Source organism: Ranitomeya imitator, chromosome 2 (genome assembly GCF_032444005.1).
Source record: "Ranitomeya imitator isolate aRanImi1 chromosome 2, aRanImi1.pri, whole genome shotgun sequence".
NCBI classification, from domain to species: domain Eukaryota; kingdom Metazoa; phylum Chordata; class Amphibia; order Anura; family Dendrobatidae; genus Ranitomeya; species Ranitomeya imitator.
In genome coordinates this window covers 812,987,041-813,002,675 of record NC_091283.1, presented here as the reverse complement: position 1 = coordinate 813,002,675, position 15,635 = coordinate 812,987,041, and the positions used below count along the sequence as shown (strand labels likewise).

General features: G+C 45.2%; 1 protein-coding gene across 1 annotated transcript in view; it reads left to right on the top strand.

The window, feature by feature from the left end:
- The window catches only part of CTBP2 (C-terminal binding protein 2), an 82,694-nt gene that overhangs the window by 24,301 nt on the left and 42,758 nt on the right, over nucleotides 1-15,635 (top strand). The window contains exon 2 of the mRNA XM_069753886.1: nucleotides 8,815-8,933. Coding sequence (XP_069609987.1) covers nucleotides 8,876-8,933 — 58 coding nt within the window. The 5' untranslated portion in view covers nucleotides 8,815-8,875. The remainder of the gene's footprint in view (nucleotides 1-8,814; nucleotides 8,934-15,635) is intronic.

The window sequence follows — 15,635 nt, the reverse complement described above, 5'->3', positions numbered from 1 at the left end:
TGCTCACGGCGTGTGATACCTGACCGCTTGTTCTCTCCCAGACAATCCTTCCTACTGATGAGGTCAGCAGGACATGGTGGGGTGTTGGTCACTGGGAGAAGCTGGAACATCTGGAGTCGGGTCATCAGCGTTCACATTGCCTGGCATTCAATGGACATTAGCTGCCAATTAGTGTTTAGTGACTGAAGCGGCCAGAGCACCGGTAATGGATGGCCGGGCTGCAGCTGGGGAGCTCTGTCTCCATAATTAGAATATGTTGATGACTTGGACTATGGTGTGGGAGCTGGGACGTACATGGGAGACACGCGCTGTGTGGGGTATATATGTCCTATATATTGGGGAGCAGGAACACTTATAGGGGTTGTCCAGTCATAAAATATTGATGACCTATCCTTAGTGGGGTGCCCTGACCCCCCCCCCCCCCCCATCCCCAGGATCTAGTGCCGGATCTCCACCGCTGCTCTCGCGAGACCGCGACTTCTCGTGAGATTTCGCAATGTATCACTATAAACGCTAGCTGCCGGGAGCATCGCTGCGCAGGACTCCGGTAGGTGAGGATATTGCGATTTATTTAAAAAAAAAAAAAAAAAAAAATTTTTTACATTATATCTTGTTACTATTGATGCTGCATAGGTAGCATAAATAGTAAAAAGAGAGCGAGAGAGAATGACGGGAAATTCTTCCTCGCATGCTCTTTGAAAAGACGGGACCCGTCACTGGATTCCTGCTTTTCACAGGCAGTGACGCAACCTGCGCTCATAGGCTACTATTGTAGCCATTGACGGGCAGCGCAGAAAGCATCGCTGACTGATTTTCCGACATGCAGAAAATACGTTCCTCTGAATGTTTTTTTATGCCGGACGGACCGTTTTTTTTATGCAGGATCCAGCGAAAGACGGATGAAACGGACGGCCATCCATCACAATCCGTCGCTAATACAAGTCTATAGGAAAATGCAGGATCTTCCATTCTCAATAAACGACGGATTATGACGGGAGCTGAAAGATGGAAGTGTGAAAGAGGCCAGTTTGCGTCGTTTGGCCTCTGTCGCAATGTGTCGTTTTGGGAAAAAAAACGCATCCTGCAAATGTGCCCGCACGATGCGTTTTTTTTCCCATAGACTTGTATTGCCGACGGATCTCGACGTATGACCATATGTCGCGTCCGTCGTGCACTGGATGCGTTGTGTTTTGGCGGACCGTCGTCACGAAAAAAACGTTCAAGGGAACGTTTTTTCATATGTCGCATCCTGCATTTCTTACCGTGCATGCCCGGCCGTAACTCCACCCCCTCCTCCTTGGGAGTTTACTATGGGCAGCGGACGCGATACCGGTGCATCCAGTGCACGACGTATGGAACGTGTCCATACGTCGCGATGCGTTGGTAATACACGTCTTTGTGAAAAAAAAAAAAAAAAAAACGCATCTTGTCAGCAACTTTGCAGGATGCGTTTTTTTCCAACAACGACGCATTGCAACGGATTTCAAAAGACGTAAATGTGAAAGTAGCCTAACTACATGCAGGTATAGTAGAAGGGCGAACTGTATAATTGGGGCAGGCCAGCCATTTGGGAATGCTTGTAAGTGAAAAAGGAAACTCAAGTACCTATAGTGCTGGCAGAGTGCTGATACAGAAAAGATGCCAATTGAAAAGACTGTGTATGGCAAGCTAAAGAACTTTAGAATTGTGACCGTTTCTGGACAGATTGGACTGGTATGTGCACCAAAAACAGTTTTATTGTTGCAGCAGCAGGACAAGGCATTTCTACAGGTTTTGTCCAGCAGCACTAAAATCTGCTCTATTGTGTATGAAATGTTATCTAATTGCAATCTACTGTACAGGTGTGCCCGGATAAGACCAGATTAAGTGTTATCATATGAGCAGTGTTTGGGGAAATAAGTGCAATAATAAAGCACAAATGGGGTTTCATCTGAGTAACAATGGGGAGAATGTGGGCGATGGTACTCACCTGGTATGCTGTGCACCCACTAAAAGGCTCCTGTGGACCCACGGTTTGGATGACAGGTGGAAGGAATGAAAGGGTTAATTCTGCACTGCTGAAACGCGTTGACAAATAAACCGCATCCCTGGACATTGTTCTCTTTTAACACTGGCAGCACAGTTAACCCTTTCATTCCCTTCACCTATCATATGACCAATGACTTGCATGAACGATCTGGCTCTCAGGCTCCGTTCATTAACTAAGCCAGCCCCCTTCTTTGTAACAGCATTAATATCGATAGCAAAAGGGGCTGGCTTGGCATTGAAATAAGTCAGATAGCCAGCCTCGCTCACAAATGTTACCAATACAGTGAAGGGTCTTGTGCCCCCTGATTGCTAATGTTGGGATCAGATCTCGCAAAAAAAAAAGTCTCCAATTTGGGCGCCACGAATGACGACAGATTAGTGCTAAGACAACGTGACAGCTGCTCGTCTTACAGAATCATTACTATCTGAGGAATTGCGTGAACGACTTTTTCCTGTAACAGCATTGTGTGTGTTCTTCTAAACAGAGGCCATCGATGGCGTCTGGACGTGGAGATCTTCTTCAGAGTCAATTATCAGTCAGATTGAGTCATTTAATGAGCCTCTCATAATGGGTCAAGAAAACATTCGGGATCAATAGCATGTCAATAATCCAATCACACCGGGGCGGCTGCTATCTGGATAGTCTGTTTCCAATTCTCCTCTGTGATTGTGTATATTACCGCTACATGCTGCATGTATATATAACCGCTACATGCTGTGTGTGTATATGTGTGTGTGTATATATATATATATATAATAATATGTATGTCTATGTAATCCCGGCTCTCTGATTGGTCGAGGCCGCCAGGCCTCGACCAGAGACCGGCACAGCATCGACGTAGAAACCCCGCGCCTGGCGGCCTCGACCAATCAGCAACGGGCACAGCGACGATGATGTCATAAAGGACGTAGACATCTCATGTTTCTGATTCAGCGACGGGCACAGTATCGACGATGATGTCATAATGGTTGCCTCGACAAATCAGCGACGCGCACAATCTACCACAAATTCTGGAATCATCATTGTCCATATACTACGGAGACATGCATATTCTAGAATACCCGATGCATTAGAATCGGGCCACAATCTAGTATGTGTATATGTATATGTATATGTGTATATATATATATATATATATATATATATATATATATATATATATATATATATATATATATATATATATATATTATTACTTCATACAGCGCTAGATGGCTTTAAAGCTGGTAATTCAATTACCGGCTTTTGCTTTCTCCTTCCTAAACCCGACATGATATGAGACCTGGCTTACATACAGTAAACCATCTCATATCCCCATTTTTTTTTTGCATAATCCACACTACTAATGTTAGTAGTGTGTATATGCAAAATTTGGGCGTTCTAGCTATTAAATTAAAGGGTCAAATGGCGGAAAAAATTGGTGTGGGCTCCCGCGCAATTTTCTCCGCCAGAGTAGTAAAGCCAGTGACTGAGGGCAGATATTAATAGCCTGGAGAGGGTCTGTGGTTTTTAACCCTTTACTAGTATTGGAGTAATAATGGATAGGTGTCATAATTGACGCCTCTCCATTGTTAATTTGGCTTAATGTCACCTTACAATAGCAAGGTGGCATTAACCCTTCATTACCCCATATCCCACCGCTACACGGGAATGGGAAGAGAGTGGCCAAGTGCCAGACTAGGCGCATCTTCCAGATGTGCCTTTTCTGGGGTGGCTGGGGGCAGATGTTTTTAGCCAGGGGGGGCCAATAACCGTGGACCCTCTCCAGGCTATTAATATCTGCCCTCAGTCACTGGCTTTACTACTCTGGCGGAGAAAATTGCGCAGGAGCCCACACCAATTTTTTCGCCATTTAACCCTTTAATTTAATAGCTAGAACGGCCAAATTTTGCACATACACACTACTAACATTAGTAGTGTGGAATATGCAAAAAAAAATGGGGATATGAGATGGTTTACTGTATGTAAACCATGTCTCATATCATGTCGGGTTTAGGAAGGAGATGGCAAAAGCCGGCAATCGAATTACCGGCTTTAAAGCTGTCTAGCGCTGTATGAAATAATATATATACATATGTGTCTCATATATGAAATATATATATCTCATATAATATATTTCTATCCGCTGCATGCTGTGTATATAACCGCTACGTGCTGCGTGTATATAGGACAGCTGCGTGCTGCGTGTATATAGGACAGCTGCGTGTATATAGGACAGCTGCATGCTGCGCGTATATAGGACAGCTGCGTGCTGCGCGTATATAGGACAGCTGCGTGCTGCGCGTATATAGGACAGCTGCGTGCTGCGCGTATATAGGACAGCTGCGTGCTGCGCGTATATAGGACAGCTGCGTGCTGCGCGTATATAGGACAGCTGCGTGCTGCGCGTATATAGGACAGCTGCGTGCTGCGCGTATATAGGACAGCTGCGTGCTGCGCGTATATAGGACAGCTGCGTGCTGCGCGTATATAGGACAGCTGCGTGCTGTAAGGAGCCCTATTGGGGTGTTCAGCATTGCAGTGGATATCAAGGACGCAGGGCTGGGTGACACTTGGTATTCTCTGGGTACAGTATTGCAGTACGGCCATTGGCATAAATGCATTGTAAAGGAGGAAAGCACTATATGGGTGCACTATGGCGCTGTGTGTAGCTGGCATAGGGAGTGTTACATGCCAGGATGTGCTGTGTGAAGGGAAAAGCTGTTTCTCTAAATTAACTTGTAAGTAGCTATAATCCAAGTTAAAATCTACCCCATTATAGAGCCTTAAAGGGGACCTGCCAATTGCTCCTATATATGATTTTTTTTTTTATGTGTTGTAAATGCCGCTGTTCTCCTGAGATCGGTGACGTTTTTCTTTTGTTCCTGCGCCTTACCATTCCTCAGTTATGGCTTCCTTTTCCCTGCAAGAAAATCTGATCTTTTTAGACAAGTGGGCCTGGTCTTCAATTTTTCCTCTGTGGGCGTTTCCTCGAACACACGCCTGATTGGCCGAAATATGACTAGCCGTATCTCGGGAATGGAGAGGCGTAGAAACAAAAGGAAAACTGCTCCAGATTCAGGAGAAGAGCGGCGTTTACGACAGGTTAACATATTTAGGATAAGTGACAGACCCTCTTAAAGTAGGATTCCCATCTCTGCCATAAACGTGTGGGTTTATATTTTAAGGAAAGGGAGAGGTGGCCTAGGTCCTGACGAGCCGACGTCTCTCTGTGGTTAGTCTGCGCTCCGTTAGTTTGTCGCCCCAAGATCTGATTCCAGTTTACTGCATGAAATAGAAACGATCGATGGCAAGAGAAGAAATATCTGTCAAGGCTAATAAAATCACACTTTCCATTGCATATAGAACTTGTAATTCTCCATTAGGTTACTAGGCAACCCGCTTCTTCAGAAATGTGTACTCAGTGCCTGAAATGTTTCGCCTTTCTGTGTGAGCCAGGTAACATGGCATCCGATCATTATAGGTGGATGGAATTCTATGAGAGGTTAATTATTCGGAATCATCAGAAAACATTAAATGCGACCTTTCATGTAAATCTGTGTACAGAATATCTGGGTGGTGGCTTTGTGCAGTTCTGCATTTGTCAGTGGTTCACCCCTTGGGATAGGTAGATAGATTGCGCCATTGATTGGATTATTTCGGCTGTATTCCCTCCAAACTGGGAATGACAAGATGGCCGATTTATTTTACGGAATCTTCTGCCTTATAAAGTCATGTGATTACAGCAGCATCAGCATTCCCTAACCTCTTCTGTATTTCGGATGAGGTGCGCCCCCCCCAAAATTGGATCCTGTATAAATTATCCATATTTAATTTTTACAGGTGTCCAAGGGGCAACGTTTCTCCTTGCAGAGAGTGACCTGCCAAGGTGAGGAGACTTTTAAGTCATGCAATGCTCCGCTGAGAAATTAAAGTATTCAAATTGTCTCTTCAGAGAGGAAGAGGACTAGAACTCTAGCGCCACCTATTAGAAGTAGCAATCCTAAAAGTCAATGTCGACCCTCTAACAAGCCTTGTCACATGCGTTAAGATAAAAAACAAAATTTCAATTTTCAGACAGTTTCGGGGTGCTGTCTCTTTATGGGGTGTGTGGCAGTGACTCCTAGCAAATTCGGGTGTTGCAGCCTTGTAGCTCCAGCTTTGTGACCTGAATATTTAGCCAGAAAGCAATTTGTGCAGTGCAGGTATTTGTGGTTTTTTTTTTTTTTTTTCCCCCATAAATATTGACGACAATAAACTAACAGCATGCTGTCCTGCAAAACTCTATAGTGCAGCACTTTGGTTTGTGTTCCCCCCCACATTAGTTTATTAGCACTGGAGGCTGGAAATAGTTATTCAAAGGGTAATCAATGTTATGTACACTTGTCGCCCTCTAGTGGCAACAACAGATTTTTTTTTTTTTTTAAGATGTTTTAACATAAAGCCCACGTTTACTAAATTGTTGCACCTATTTTCTGTTTAATTTACCCCAGAATTCTGCAAATTTTAATGTCCTTGTGCTTAAAACAATGGGCATGTGTGCTGCACACTTCTAATTTTTCAGCTCGAAAATGGAATATTAATTTGTGCTAAACTTATTACCTATTGCTTATTTTTTCTACATGGTACCAAACCCCCTTTTTTTTTTTCTTTAAACTTATTACCAGTATACACCAGTGTTTGGTGCAGATTAAAGGTCCTAGTAAAGCCAAAACTAAGTTGGCGTAAGAGAAAGTTTCTAACTTCTAGCAGGATGTGCCAAATCTCTCGGTACTCATTCAGACGTCTGTGTCTCCAGTACGTTTGCTGACGGTTTTCACACGTACCGGAGACACTTACACATGTAGACCGGTTTAAATGAAGGGGTCTGTGCACATTTCAGTGTGTTTCCACGGATCGTTTGTCCGTGGGCAAAATAGCTGACATGTCCGTTTTTTTTTTTTAACAGCATAGGCCCCAAAACGTCCCGCACACAGATAAGATGTCATCCATGTGTCATTAGTGTATCAGATATCGGCACCTGGGAAGCAGCGGTACTGTTAGCGCTGTTCTCCGGTGACGGGTGCTGAAGACCGCTCTCATCATTCTCCCATGCTCGTGATGCGATCAGCGTTAGCAAAGGACAATGTTGAGTTTTGTTCAACTGATAAAAGTAAGAGCAGGCGCCGGCTGATGGGACTACTTTTCCTCCTCACCAAATAGAACGATGAACCTTTTCATATTGATACAAACTTAAAGGGGTTGTACCACGAACAATAGACCACATGCATGGTATGATGACCCTACTGTACCCTTTTTCCTGAAACCCCCCCCCCCCCCCGAATTATGATTCCCCAACTGTGATCCCCACATAGCTCTCCATACAGTGTAACGGCCCCCACATAGTTCTCCACACACTGTAGCGGCCCCCACATAGCTCTCCACACAGTGTGACGGCCCTCATAGTTCTCCATACAATGTAATGGCCCCCCACATAGTTCTCCATACAGTATGACTGCCCCCCGCATAGTTCTCCATACAGTATGACTGCCCCCCGCATAGTTCTCCATACAGTGTGACGGCCTCCGCATAGTTCTCCATACAGTATGACTGCCCCCCGCATAGTTCTCCATACAGTGTGACGGCCTCCGCATAGTTCTCCATACAGTGACGGCCTCCGCATAGTTCTCCATACAGTGACGGCCTCCGCATAGTTCTCCATACAGTGTGACGGCCTCCGCATAGTTCTCCATACAGTGTGACAAACCCTGCATAGTTCTCTGTACAGTGTGACGGCCCCCGCATAGTTCTCTGTACAGTGTGACGGCCCCCCGCATAGGTCTCCATACAGTGACGGCCCCCGCATAGTTCTCTGTACAGTGTGATGGCCCCCCGCATAGTTCTCCATACAGTGCGACAGCCCCCGCATAGTTCTCTGTACAGTGTGACGGCCCCCCACATAGAATAAATACATACTCGCCTCAGAATAATAGCAGGAATACTATTGATAAGTGATTTGATAAAGTGCGTGTTGAAAATTGGCAAAGTTACTGTAATCGGCAGTAGAGGGGTTTGGTGAGGATTTCTGCTGTTTCTCTTCTGGTAACCACTTAGTAGTAGCCCCACATGTGTTTGCCGCCTTGTCTCGTATTAAAGCTTCGCTCCCATTCACTTGAATGTAACCATATTAGTTTTTGTTATTGGCTTCAGCAAAATGTGCTGGTCCCAATGTAATATGGTCCTGGGTGAGGCTGGGACACAAAAGTCCAGTGTAATGTTATTGGGTGCTGACTTCTCATTATTCCGGCTGGTTCGTTAGTGACCGTCATTTTCCCTTTTTTATTTTCATGAAAATAAGCAACTTTGTAATCTGCTTCTTTCTCCTCCTGGACTGAGCTTTCATTCCAATTCATGTAAAAGTGTCTTCAGTGAATACAGACTTTCTCATTACTGAGAGAGGAGGTGACAGTTGGTGCTGATAAAATTGTACGGAGGAGGTAGCGGAACACACAAACCTTCTGAAGCAAGTTCTTGGAAAATTACAGTTCTCCATAGAAGTTTCTGAGCACCAACTGTCATCTCCTATCTTGGTAATGGGGAAAGTCTATATTCACTGAATACAGATTTTACCTGATCAGTCCAGGAGGAGAAAGAGGCAGAATTCCTTGATATGACTAAGATGCTTATTTTTTATGTGCACTATTTATTTATGAAGGGGGGTTCTGACTGACGGTTACTCTTTAGTGGTCCGCACTGCTGATGATTTGTATGCTCTGATCAGGATACAAGCTGATGCTCTTTCTATTTCCCTTCTTTCATCTCTGCAGCCTGGCGAGTAGTGTCATGGGATAGATATGCCAGGGTATAGCACATTGCCCACCGCAGAAGATGGACCTGTTGGAGAAACAGAACGTGAAGCGGATGCGGGTGAACCAGACCAGTGAAGGTGAGCGGACCTGACGTCAGTCACTGAACACACACGGTCTTCCTGTGGATTTTTAATACTATTTATATCCACTCTGCCATTATGACCTTAACATTTATTAGGACTTAAATTTTCATACAGATACTTTCCGTAATTCCTTGTGTTTTTTAATAATGTCAGTATACCCCGTAGATTTTCATTGTGGGCAAAACTTTTTAGAACTTTTTAGAACTTTTTGCATAGGACGACCCCTATTTTGTCTTTTATTTCCAAGGCAAAATCTGAATAAGAAAATGTAGAGGCGACAATCGTAATGACTTCTCCGGATTGCACAATATGGCTGACACTTCTCTGTAGATACTAGCCCTTTGAGCTGCCCCATATCATTTCCTATTGCACTGGCTCCTAAAATATTCCTCGCTGATGTTTATTCCTGTGCCGTGACTACCGCGTCCTTAGCCGGGCTCCATAATCTCTGGTCTTTACCTTGAGTGGCCGCTCAGTAGGGGGCACAGCGGACCCTCCAATCCTCCCTGCTGCTGTACCGTCTGCCGCTCACCCTGCAGCCAGGGAGCAGAATAAGCCGCAGATGTGCTGAGCGCGTCCTCACGTCACGCCGGATATTACCGGCTCTGCACCTGCTTATTGTGTATAAATAGGTGGCGCAGCCGCTGATCGCTGCCATACAGCGCGATGCTATTAATAGGCCGGAGCGCTGTCCTCCAGCGGGGAGATGTCACTAGGTAGCAGATTATTCTGATCTGATGTAGCAGAGCGGAGTTTGTCACTAAGCACCAATCCTCAAGATGCCTCATCATTGGTTTACATGGGACTGCAGATAAGGGTATGTGCACACATTGTGGATTCTCTGCGGATCCGCAGCGTTTTTTGAGGTGCAGAAACGCTGCAGATCCGCAATTGATTTACAGTACAATGTAAATCAATGAGAAAAAAAAATGCTGTGCACACTTTGCGGAAAATCCGCTGCGGAAACGCTGCATTTTAAAAGAAGTAGCATGTCACTTCTTTTTTGTGAATCTGCAGCGTTTTTGTACCCATTCCATTATAGAAAGCCGCAGGGGTAAAATCCGCAGCAAAAACGCAAAAAAACCGCAGCAAAAACCGCAGGTGCTCTTTCTGCCAGGAAAGGCAGAATCCGCACCAGAAATTCCTAAGCCTAATCTGCAACGTGTACACATAGCCTCAAGCTACTTTTCAACAATGAGTTTTTGGTGAGTGTTTTTCTTTCGCTGACTGACAAATTAACATGGTGGGCTCACTGACAAACTCGCAGTTAACTCCTTCTGCATCCAGCAAGACGGTGAAACAGATTAAAGGCAAACTGTGCATCATTTTTAATGCCGCCCAATAGCAAAAATACTTTTTAGCCAAAATATGTGCATTTAGGTTAAAAAAAAAAAAAAAAAAAAAAGTAAATCCCCAAAAAGTGGACAACCCCTTTAACTTTGTGCCATAATAACATCTCAAGTTTTTTTTTTTTTTTTTCTCGCTTGCTGTCCACTGTTTAATAAAAATCCATCATCCTAATTAGCTGAGCTGTCTGGCATGTATGGGGGTAGGTCTTTATCTTTCCATAGAGACTGGGTCTACAAGAAGTGGGTAATTCTCTTTTCTGTCAAACTACATATGGACATGGCTGAACTGAAAGATCACCTCTGTGCTAAGGCAAGTCATTGAGTTTGGGGAAACAAAGTTTTAGCACCTATAGCGCTGGCAGAATGCTAATGAGAAGGAACCACCTACTGTACACAAATGGGGTGGATTATAGGGTATAGAGAAGGAGAATCGGGACAGTTCCTGGACATATTAGTCTGGTACGTGCACCAAAACCAGTGCACAATTTTCAGCCTCCGATATAGTGATCTAGATAAACCATTTTCACATTCCCAGTCCAGTACCGACAGGATTCAGTATGGCGATGATGATCTCCATCTCCTCGCATTAAGCCTGGGTCACACTACCGTATAACACAGTTGCTTGCTATGCAATAAAGCATCACGTAGCACACGTTGGAACAATGGTCTGCCTTATTTGGCATTTGTGGTATCTGGTCTCAGCTTGGTGGTAGCTCACTTTCTTAATATTTATTCATGATTTAATCATTTGATGCACTATTTATCCTTTACAACACTGCCACTTGCTTACCACAATAATCCCCCCCCATATTTAAAGAGTACCTGTTACCAAACGTTTTAAAAACATTTTTGATTTATTTTATTTTAACTTCACCTCTTCATTTCAGAGATATTGGCAATCAAATATTTAACATTTAGCTTTTAGTTAACTCATTAACGGCGTTTGTTTTCACAGAGGCGTGTCCTTCTTCTCCCTGTATAACGACAACCAATCATAGGCTGGCAACAACATACAAGTGCAGAAAGGACCTGTGATGTCATCAGGGTCACGTGACCAGAGTTCACATGCTCTGCCGGGCCAGTGTGTGCCACCTAAATAAACAGTGAGGATACATTACACAGCACAGAAGTGTGGCAAAATCTGGAATTAATACTTCCAAATGTGGTTTACTGGAAACACGCACTACATTTTGTAGCCACGTTGCCTTGAAATGCAGATCTGTCCCTTTCAAGATGATAAATGTATGATTGCTGGGGTACAGGCTGATATGAAAATGGATCCATCTTCAAAAAAACATTTTTTGCTTGTTTCTCAGACTTGAATGCTGAAAAAGAAAAACAAACAAAAAACAATGAACGTTCATTATGGTAGAAATCGTTATGGTGTCTCATGCCCCCTTAGCAGGGACGGTCACGGTGCCCCCCCCATACTAGACATCTGTAAGACTGGAAAAGTTGCTTATGATCTGACCCTTTTGTCTTCCTCCTTTTGTGTTTCCTCCACTCTGGGCTGAGAAGGAGATGTCCTGATACTTGGAGAAGCCTCGTTCGATAGCGGTTGGCCATAAATACAGACATTAACGTCTACAGATTAGCTTTACGAAGTTTGACACAAAATTTGCTTCGAGGTACAAGGCTGCTTAATTGTGTCAAGGCAATGTATCCATAAATTGGGCCTGATAATCACTTATGTGGCAACGTAGCAAACTACATGATCGTTACCAAACGCCTCCGGTAAGCCAAAGACTTGTCCGCCATAAAACATTACTACTAGTGACTTGCATTGGATTGCACATTGTTTCACATTTCTTGTAGCCCAGACCCGTGTTTCATGTTGTTCCTGGTTACTTTGTTGTCGAGTCATTTTGAAACTCTATCGCCGCCGCATTCATCATCTTCCTGTAATTTATTTATGGGCCCCTGGTGATCAGTAACAGATCCTGGTGCCCTCTAACCTTCTGCTATGAGATCGGTGCCCTTCCTTGGTGCTTTGTTTGCTTTTGTACCCCGATCCTTCAGTTTGTGCCTCACTGTATTTGAAGACGCCTCTGCTTTGGAAACGGTGCTGACGTGAACGTTCGCAGGGAGCGATTACATTTCTGTAGAAATAGATACTTTATTTAACAGTGACACAGTCTGCCAGTCTTCAGACAGATTGAAAGAAGACCTGAAGCAGCGAGCGATACCGCTGAATAGTCATTATTTTACATCTGCGATTCTAATTGAAATTGTTTTCTTTTGCTGAGAAATGCTTTTTCACCATAGTAACAGTGGCAGAAACAGTTCCGCCTCTCCTTCCACAACAGTAGCAGCCACTGTACCGCCACCATCCCCTCCCTCCACAACCGTGGCAGCCACTGTACCGCCACTGCCCCTTTGCTCCACAACAGTGGCAGCCGCAGTACCGCCACTGCCCCTTCCCTCCACAACAGTGACAAGCACAGTATCGCCACTGCCCCTTCCCTCCACAACAGTGGCAGCCACAGTACCGCCACTGCCCCTTCCCTCCACAACACTGGCAGCCGCAGTACCGCCACTGCCCCTTCCCTCCACAACAGTGACAAGCACAGTACCGCCACTGCCCCTTCCCTCCACAACAGTGGCAGCCACAGTATCACCACTGCCCCTTCCCTCCACAACAGTGACAAGCACAGTATCGCCACTGCCCCTTCCCTCCACAACAGTGGCAGCCACAGTACCGCCACTGCCCCTTCCCTCCAAAACACTGGCAGCCGCAGTACCGCCACTGCCCCTTCCCTCCACAACAGTGACAAGCACAGTATCACCACTGCCCCTTCCCTCCACAACATTGGCAGCCACAGTATCGCCACTGCCCCTTCCCTCCACAACAGTGGCAGCCGCAGTACCGCCACTGCCCCTTCCCTCCACAACACTGGCAGCCGCTTTATGGCCACTGCCCCTCCCCTTCACAACACTGGCAGCCACAGTACCACCACTGCCCCTTCCCTTCACAACAGTGGCAGCCGCAGTGCCACCGCCACTCCCTCCACAACACTGGCAGCCACAGTACCGCCACTGCCCCTTCCCTCCACAACAGTGGCAACCGAAGTACCACCACTGTCTCTTCTCTTCACAACAGTGGCAACCGCAGTGCCACTGCCACTCCCTCCACACTTCTGTGTGCCCTGCCACCCACTACACAACAGAGGTAGCCACAGTGCTGCCGCTGCCTCCTACCTCTACAAGAGTGGTAGCCACAGTGCCCCTTGCCACAGCCAGCATAACCTGATATTCTTGCCAGTCACTCTGTATGGATCCACCCTACCTGGTCTCTTAACCAGCTGTTTCTTGTTTCCCTGGCTTAATCTGTGGCTGGTGCATGACCTTGATAAACAATTTGGGTCTTTAGCGCTGTGATGACTTCATCGCGCTCCTGGTCTGAATAGGTGGTCCAAACCTCGCCCGAACATATCCAAGGCGACTGTTTGACCAAGTATCCTATACACCTCAATAAGGCTGTAGAGGTGGCTGCGCTGCCACTTATTGTACATGCTCCGAAGATCCCAACTATTTGTTTATTGGGACTACCCCTCTAATTGGCATTTTCTCCAAGGGTCCTCTCGCTTTATAGGACTGGAACGGCCTCGCCTTGTTTGGGGTCTTCATATCCTAAATGGTTACAAAGAATGTCTTCCCTTACCCCTATGGAGGACTTATCCTGCCTTAGCTGTACAGATATACAATGGGGGATTGTGTAATACTTAATTTCTCCTGTGGTGGCACTGTAGGAAATGTAAACACTGCCAGGTTTATGCAATGATTAGAGCTGATCTCTGGGGTCCCAACAGGAGGGCACTTTGTGATAAGCTATGGGGCTTTTCTATTACATATGGATTGACCAAAGCAGAAAATTCCTTTTAAAAATATAGATCTATTTTCACTTCCTTCTAACAAGGAAGACAAATCCTATAAATATTTATCTTTCATGAAGATAAGGGTTTAGGCTGCTAAAAAGGTGAGTATCTTGCTGAGCATAGGCAGTATTGGACTTCAATGTTTAAAAAAAAAAAAAAAAAAATTGAATATAAAATGTACCAACACACAAGCTTTCTAGAATGTTCCGCTCCCTTCCTTCGGACGCCATTGTGGCTAATTCTCTATGTAGGCGGAGATACAACTTGCAATATTTGTAATCCGTTGGTCATTGATGAAGGCGCTCTGTCTCCACATGAGTTTCTTACATAACGGGCATTTGCCGTGACCCATTTGGGAAGAGTTAAACAGCTGTGAACGGGTTAATGCCCGCCTAATCCCAACATGGCGAGCTAATGAGACCATCTGCTCCCCCCCCCCCCCCAATCATCATATTAAAGTTCTGTGCCCCACGGACGCCGGGGTGGTGTCATCTAACACGTAGGGGAGTTCTCCTGTCTCTGCAGCACCAAGTGTTTTCGCCAGGCGCAGAGGAACTTTCTGTATGGCAGTAATTACGGCCTCATGTCTGTGTGCTGTGTATTTGTCCTCTGCATATAGATTTAGGGATTACGGCGTGATCCTGCAGGGATTAAGGTCAGTGTGAGTTAGTGTGATGGGCAGGAATAAGCCGCTGGTTCAAGTAGTGACAAGCAGGATCAGGAAATTCATTACGCTAAGGATGCAGTTAAGTGTAAATGGATTTAGGACTTTAGGTGTCTTCCAGGTTGAGTTTCCTTCAGCCTGCGAAACACTAAATGCCCAGAGGGAACGATGCAGGAAATGTGATGCATGCTCCTTATTCATCGCCGCACATTTTCTTAGGGCCAAAGGTGGTTTCCCGGTTGCTAGATGGTGTAGCATTTCCAAGCTTAAAGACGACTGCAAGCATTTAAAAACGGACCGCACGAGCCCATAAAATGTAATGAAACTATTCGCCCACCCGTTTTTCTTAACTGATCTGTTTGTCCATTCATGTCCTATTCTAACTCGTTTTGGTGAATCAGTCTGGAAAAATGCAATAGAGGATCCATTTTTAATGGAGCCTCCTACAAGCGCATAGTCGTGCGAATGTGCTGTCCTACTGTAAGCAGGGGTTATTGTAAAGCACAGTATGGCAGGTCATTCTCCCCACTCCGTTATCAGATTAGCAGATTGCGGTTTAGAGCAAATAACCAAAGACTGACCGTCTCTTCCAAACAGAAAACTGGTGTGTACAAGTGAATACTAAGAGTAGAGGCATAACACTTGGCACATAAATTGGGCAATTCACGTATACCCAGCAGCCGAGAGGAGGCAATTCTCTTTGCTGGGAACCTATCCTAATGTGAATCCTCTTCTAGGTTTGAAGCCTACATTTATATGCGTAGATAGGATCCTGCTGAATTGGCCAATTTATGATATATATATATAT